Below are 7,668 nucleotides of genomic sequence, written 5' to 3'. Positions count from 1 at the left end.
TAGGGTTACAAATTTGTACCAACTTGCCTGGATTTTAATACACATGCTGGGAATCTGAACTCGGGTCCTCGTGCTTGCAACACGGGCCATTTCACCACCCGGGCCATTTCACCCGACCCATCTCCCCAGCCTCAGGATCCCTCTGCTTTGAGTTAGAGAACACTACCACATTGCACATAAACTTGCAGCTGTATCATTTCTAACCTGCTGTCCTCAGAGCCTTGATGGGGGGACTAAGTCCCAATCTTGACTTCACTGCTCTGTGAGGATGGTTTTGAACAAGTGTCTAAATTTCAGTCCTTAATGGGTAAAGTGGGGATGTGGTAGGCGTGTCAGAAGGTGGCTTGGTGACTTATGGGATGAGGCAGACAGATTTGCAGGCTGTCTGGTGTGTATGGAGTGAGTGCTCCTTACGTCTGCACTGTTGCCATGCCTGCTCCTAATGGAGACGCTGAGCTAGCCCAGACTCTCCCATATCCCTCTCTGGTTTGGGAGGATGTGGTTCAGACAGCCACTGCTGCTTCCCTTTTCCTCATCAGTCTTCCTATGTTGGGTCCCTATTTGGGACCATTGCTGAGCCAAGTGATGGCCTTGTGTGAGCACAGATGTTGGAGAACACTCTTCCATATACTTTTTTAGTATCTCCTTTATACTGAGGGGATCTCTGAAGATGATAAGGGACGAAGGTACCAACCAAAATGGCCGCCACCACCAATCAAAATGGCCTCTGCCGCTACTGCCACTGATTAAGCCCTAGAGAAGTGGGTTCTGGTTCTGAAGGAATAGTTTTAGAGCTTGGAGCAACCCTCCTCAACTTTGACTCTTCTCTCTCATCTAAGAATCAGAGATTCCAACTTCTAAACCAAAGCAAACAAGGACAATCTGCCTCAATGAAACCATACACACGGGAATCTAGACTCTGCAACGCTCATTTCCCTGACATTTCCACTCTGAATCCCAGGGGATTCAGCATCTTGGTGTTCACTTTACAGCCAGAGAGGGCAGAGTCCTGGACTTTTACTGACACAAGGATTTAGACTCGGAGCAAACAAAGGACTGGGTCAAGTTTCTAACCCAAGTCCCTCTACCCTTCCCCACACCTGCGTGCCCTTAGCCTTACCTTGAAAGTAAATATAGTTTGTGAGAAGCATCACCGTGCCTGGGTCTATATTTTTGACCATGTTTTTGATTCTGCTGTGAGTTTTCCGACTGATGTACCTGTTGATATCTTTCTGAGCGTTTTCTAAGTCCTGGAAGTCAGTGAGCACCATGTCTGCATCATACACAGTCTTAGCCAGTTTCAGGAACCTCTGTTTGGGCCTCAGCTTCTGGTCCATAAATAAAGCATTTCCTACGCTCATCTTTATGTCCTGTGTCTCCCGGTTGAGCCTCTGGAGAAGATAGTGGAAACCCATGTGCAAGTCCCTGTCTGACATCTCCTTGAAGTTGAAGCCCTCTCGGATTTCTTCCAGTGTGGAGTCCTGGGCCCCCAGAGACAGCATGGAGAAGGCTGTAGAGATGCTCAGTGAAGATAAGAGGATGTTCCCCTCAGGGATGTTGTTGGACAGCCTCTTCAGTAGCTTGAAGCCAAATTCCATGTTGTGTCGAGTAAGCTCCCGGGCATCCTTCTTGCCCCTCGACTCTTGGACCCTGACTGGAGATTCATACATATCTGGAGCATCTCTGTCCTGCAGGAGACCTTTCACAGTGAGGAGGCCTGCCAGAAACAGGCCCAGGCCCAGCATGAGGTTCATTGTCCTTGGGAGTTATCCTGTTGAGCAGCAGATCTGAGATTAATATGAGGAGAACCCCACGGCTCCTGTCTTAGCCACCAGGAAGACCCATGGGAGAAGACAGTGGCTGTAGGGTGCCCAACACCACAGCAGAGTGCTTTGAGATCCTTGATAGCATCTAATCTTTGTCATCTCCCCTGGGGCTAGACTTTATTTTCCCCATGTCTGAAGTGAGAAGCCTGATCATAGAACACCTTTCCTGCTTTAAATTTTGTTTGTATTTATACATTTATTGCTTTGAGCACACATGTGCATGCACATGTACAGTGAATGCAGGCATGTGCGCACGTGTTTACACACACACACACACAAGACAGCACATATGTGAAGATCAAAGGACACTTTGAAGGAGTTGGTTTCTTCGTTCTACCATGTGGTCCTTGGGCTCAAGCTTAGGTCATCAAACTTGCTGGCAAATGCCTTTATTGGCTAAGCCATCTTGCTAGTCCCCCACTCTTGCTTTTAAGCCCTTCTCTCTTATCTTTGTGTGTATGAATACATATATACATATATAGGGATGATACACATGAACATGTGCACATGCGTGTATGCATGTACATGTGCTTGCGTGTGCATGTGTGTGTGCATGCACACACATGGATAGGACAGAACAATGTTAGGAGTCAGTCCTTGCCTTATGCTTTGTTTGAGACAAGGTCTCTTATTGCCCTTTGCTGTATAGGTCAGACTAGCTGTCCCAGGAGCTTCTGGGGATTCTACCATGTCTGCCTGGCATTTTGCCATGGGACACTAAGATTAAAGATATTTGCTACTGTTTCTGGCTTTCTGTGGGTTCCGAGGATCCAGACTCAGGCCCTCTTGCTTGCATAGCAAGTGCTTTGCCCGCTGGTCCATAGCCCCTCCTTTATCTTAAGATATCTATGTCTCAACATCTTTGAGGACATTTTACCCCACCGCAGTAACAGAATATTGCAGACTGAGAACATGCCAGAATGATACTTCATCTTCCTGCTACAACTGTTTCATGGAAGAGGATGGAACTCAATTGAAGTCAGTCAATGACTTTCCTGGGGGACATAATTAATGGGGCTCCCATTAAGCAGGATTGTTTTAATGACACAGCCTCAGACCTAAAGGTAGCCACCTCTCCCACAGGTAGATAGAGAGAAGAGAGAGAGAGAGAGAGAGAGAGAGAGAGAGAGAGAGAGAGAGAGAGAGAGAGAGAGAGATATTAAGGAGAAATGGAGAGTCACATCTAATGACATCTAGGGTCCCTAAATCAACCGTCACCCAGTACCACCTGCCTCCATTTTTCCAAATCAAGCCAATTCATTTCCACCTTGGGGTTGACTGCCTTGAGCTGGCTTTTTTTTTTTTTTTTACAGATTCTCAGAGATCAAGTTCTCTGTAGAGGATCCCAAAGCCTACAGGAAATGAGTGTCCTCCAGAGAGTCTTCAGTAGCCCTCTCTTCAGCCTCTCCAAGAAAGGGTAATGAGAAGGGGTAATGACGGTGAAAACAAAAGCCAAGCCTGGCTGGCTCTGGGCCTGACCTCTCAGCCCCTGCATCTCCCAGTGGTGCTGGGAACTCTTAGACAATAACATCACTCACTGTTTTCCTTTTGTCTCTGGCTCTACAGCTCCACAGAGCTGTCAGGGCCACAGCATTCTAGAATATTTGTTTATTCATTTTCCCTAGTCAAGCTTTCAGTGATTTTTTTTGGGGGGGCTATTCCTATGTAAAGCAAAACCAGGCCTCTATGTGTATCCCTCATGCCACCACTTTTCTCCTGTAATTTCCATTTCCCAGTCCATGGCCCATAGGAAATGGTAAGCCACGCAACAGTGAAGGCCCTAGAATGCAGCTGGAGGCAGGACTCAGCTGAGAGCTGTCTTAGAGAGAGAATAATAGCGGGAAAATAAGGGAACCAGTATGAGTGGAGGGGGTAGAATAAGGATGCCACTCAGGTGGCAGCCTGCCTCAACCTAGTCCCAAAGCAGGGTCTGAAGAGGTTCTGACCCTTTGGGCAGAATTAGATGATGGGTGGGTGTGGTCTGTCCCAGGGATTCAGGATGTGACTTATAACTTTCCGTGACAGTTGGTTCCTTTCAACCAGTGTCAGGAGCCATTTAGGAAAGTCTAAAGCTAGCAGGTGACCTTCCTGGAGGTGGCCCACCTATTTGCATGACCCAAGATGGGTGAACTCTGAGAGGCAAGGTCCCAAGAGACTTTATCTGAGGACTGCTTCTTGCAGCTGATGTGCCTTTTCCTGTCACTCTTACACAGCCTGAGGATTCCTGCACATTGTTCCACCCTACTGAACAGATCTCCTGCAGATCAACATAAAGACGAACTTTCATTAATGATGCTTAGATGAATTCATGATCTTATAGAATTCCTGATTTGACCTTAGGAAGAAAAAATTTAAGAGATGGTTTTAGTTGTTTGCTAGAAAGATGTAATAATGTCGGAATCAAGAACAGAGAGTGCCCACTTCTTATAATAGGAGGTAAAGGCTGCAGAATAAGACATACAGTGAGCTTTCATAATTACACTAAAAAGAGAAATAGGCCTGGGACAAATCTGTGTTCAAGTGTTCAAGGAAAACATTCATTCTAGATCAGATTCAAGGATGGAGCCATAGGTGTGCCCTGTGATTAAAAAAAAAAAAAGCCATGAGAAACTGTAGCTCTGAACTTATAATGAGCTTGCAGAACGAAACACTGCTTTAAACTTATGGACATTCTTCTGTAACTCCCATTTTATGTAGCATTTTATCTCTGAGGCAATTTTTTGAAGAACTTTTCTTTAAGAAGGCAAACCTCAGACCTGTTTGTTGGCATGTTTTGGTACTGTCCTGTTTTCTTTCCCTGAGTCCTGGTTTTTTTCCAAACACTTTATGCTTCCTGGAATCCCATTTGGTAGCAATGAAAACTAATTGGCTATTAGCGAGAGTCCAGGCCAAAATAGATTATAGGAGAGAAATGCTGGAATCCATAAAGATAAATCAGAGAAATGAAAGAAAATAAACCGGGTGGTGGTGGCACATGCCTTTAATCCCAGCACTTGGGAGGCAGAAGCAGGTGGATTTCTGAGTTCGAGGCCAGCCTGGTCTACAGAGTGAGTTCCAGGACAGCCAGGGCTACACAGAGAAACCCTGTCTCAAAAAAAAAAAAAAGAAAAAAAAAGAAAGAAAGAAAGAAAGAAAGAAAGAAAGAGAAAATAGAACTCAGCTGGGTGATGGTGGTACATACCTTTAATCTCAGCACTCAGGAGACAGAGGCACGCAGATCTCTGTCTGAGGCCAGCCTGGTTTACAGAGAGAGTTCCAGGACAGCCAGGACCATGCAGTGGAGCCCTGTCTGAAAAACAAAACAAAACAAACTGGAGCTCTAGATTCTGTAGGCTGGGCTGTTGCCACAGGCACCCTGGATTAAAATAGAAGCTTGCGTTGCTCAAAGCGGGCTGCCACCCTGGGTCATTTCCCAACGCTGAGGAGTGGAAAAGTTAAGTCAAGTCATGTCACTCACACAGCCGACAAAAAGTTCTCCACAGAGGATCTGCCAACCCCCTAGGGAGTCAGGGCCAGGTGGAAGCTGGGTGCAAGTCCGAGCAGGATGCTCAGAAGCCTGAGCCAGGCAGGGAAGGCGGCTACTGGCTGGCTGCTCAGCCCCAGAAGCCCTCCTGATATTCCCACTTGCAGCCAGGCTCTCTGTGGAGCTCCACTTCCTTCCTTAAAAGGGCCCTCTCCAGTGCCAGGTCACAATAGTGAGGACTGGGAGGGAATCTCATGCCTGGATGCTGTGCTTCCCTCTCCTACCTGGGTGTTCTGCTACCCCTCGGGACATCCGCATCCCCTCAGGACATCCACATCTTCATCTGTAAAACTGCTTGGGTAAGGGCCACAGTTTGGTCTCTTCCCCACAAGATGCTCTTGCCCAGGAGCTACTCCACTCCTCGCCTCGGGACACAGCCATATGCTGACCACACCTCCCACCTCTATAAGCCTGTGACTCCAGCACTGTGATCTCCTCAGGTCTCCTGCCCCTCCCTGCCCAGCCCCGCCTCTGACTTTTTCCTTTGAAGCAGCCCACACTAATCCCATGCTTTCCGTCTGTTTCCACAGGCCCTAAACTGACCCAAATTTGTCAGATGGGTGAGATGCCGAAGTAGGCTATTTCTTTTTTATTCTAGCAATTAAAATAGTAGAGCAACTGGTTATTTCCCAATAAACTGATGGGCCAGATCTCTTGAATTGGGTAACAGTTTATTGGGTGGTAGGCTGGAATGTGTATATGGTTCTCTCTGCGTCTCTGTGTGTAAGAGTGTGTGTTTGTTCCTCAATCACATGCAAATCACATGTATAGAAATAAAACCAAGAAGAAGAAGGTAGACCCCAAAAGCTGTGGGACACACACGAGGTAAGCAGTATTGTGATTTGCTGATGATTTGCATAGCGCATTCCTATGAATAAATTCACCTCCCATTCACCCCTAGCTGGGGAGAAGCCCCTGGTGCAAGTTACACTGTTAGCTTCAAGCCTGCACATGGCCAGTCCTTGCTGAAGGGCTGGGTTCCTTCTCCTTCCACAGTAACACTGGGAGACCTTGTCTAAGTGGTGTGTGTGTGTGTGTGTGTGTGTGTGCGTGCGCACACGCGTGCGCGCATGTATGTGTGTAGATGAATGTATAACCCTTCTTTTGACATCCTAGTGTGTTCAGTTCCTGTTTACAAAATGATCTGGTGCTGACCCACCACCTCCATATATCCTGTCTTCATTTCGAATCACCTCCACACAGCAGACGGTCCCTATACAATGCAAATTATCTGGCAATCATCACCACAAGTAGAGAAAAACAAGCCTGCATATTCACTGCTGGTGTAAATGCCGTCTGCAAACATTGGCTGGCCCAGAGGAGTTCAGATCTGTGGGTATGGTGCCTGTGGGCACAGAGACCAACTATGGTGCTGGTGGGGTTGCAAATCAGTTCTCTGGTTAATAGCATAGCAGTTGGCTGGACAAGCCAGTCATGACCAGAATACACAGACTATGGACAACCTATGCTCTGGGCAGAGATTTACAACCATTCACTTCAGAAGAGGGGTCCCATGGCCACCTCTTGCCTAACACTCCCACCTCGTTCCTCTTTGATGAAGTCACTGGCTGGTCAGCCCTTCTCCAGCCAGTGAGACCAACGCACATGGCTGCTTCTAACCAGTCCCCACCCATGAGCTTTAAGCAACCGCAGCAGAGTTCCCTGTCCTGTGGGAACCATCCAGGGTTGGCTGCCTACACCAAGCACCTTTCTTTCCATGCCCAGAGGACCCTGCACCCTCTGAGGCCTCAGCCTTCCTCGGATCCTTCCTGAAGTTTCTCAGTATGCAACACTTGGATCTGTCTAGTGTTCACTCTAGAGCTGAGAAATTCGAAAGACCCTTCCCAGAGATGTGCCGAAGTACCTCAAGAGAGGACCAAAGACATTCTGGATGTGCTCTAGGGCTCACCTGCTTTAAGAGACTCATAATGTTTTAAAATAAAATTATCGAGAGGCAATGGAAATGGCATTAGTTTTCAAAGCAAGTTTAGAACTAAATGGAAAGACGTCTTTTTCCTGATGTGGGAGAGAAGCCCCACAGGAGAACTCTAATGCTTGCTTCTTGGAGGACAGAGGCTGCAATAACTTCCCTTGGTAATTTGTCCTGCAGAATTCCCTTTGCATTCTTTTAAAACATAATTTTTAAGTGCTGAATGTAAAGTTATACTCCTGTAATATCAACCCTCAGGAGGCTAAGGAAGAAGGGTAGACAATTCTAAGGCAGCCTAGGCTACATATGAAAACCTGTCAGAGAGAGAGAGAGGAGGGAGAGAGAGGAGGAGGAGGAGGAGGAGGAGGAGGAGGAGGAGGAGGAGGAGG

At 47.2% G+C, this 7,668-nt stretch overlaps 1 protein-coding gene across 1 annotated transcript in view; it reads right to left on the bottom strand.

Annotated features, from left to right (window-relative positions):
* The window catches only part of Serpina12 (serpin family A member 12), a 15,126-nt gene that overhangs the window by 6,614 nt on the left and 844 nt on the right, over positions 1-7,668 (bottom strand). Inside the window, exon 2 of the mRNA XM_028782063.1 lies at positions 1,121-1,771. Coding sequence (XP_028637896.1) covers positions 1,121-1,754 — 634 coding nt within the window. The 5' untranslated portion in view covers positions 1,755-1,771. The remainder of the gene's footprint in view (positions 1-1,120; positions 1,772-7,668) is intronic.

Source organism: Grammomys surdaster, unplaced genomic scaffold, assembly GCF_004785775.1.
Source record: "Grammomys surdaster isolate TR1022 unplaced genomic scaffold, NIH_TR_1.0 690, whole genome shotgun sequence".
Taxonomy (NCBI): Eukaryota; Metazoa; Chordata; class Mammalia; order Rodentia; family Muridae; genus Grammomys; species Grammomys surdaster.
Note: the sequence above shows the minus strand (reverse complement) of the source record. Positions and strands in the feature narration are given on the sequence as shown.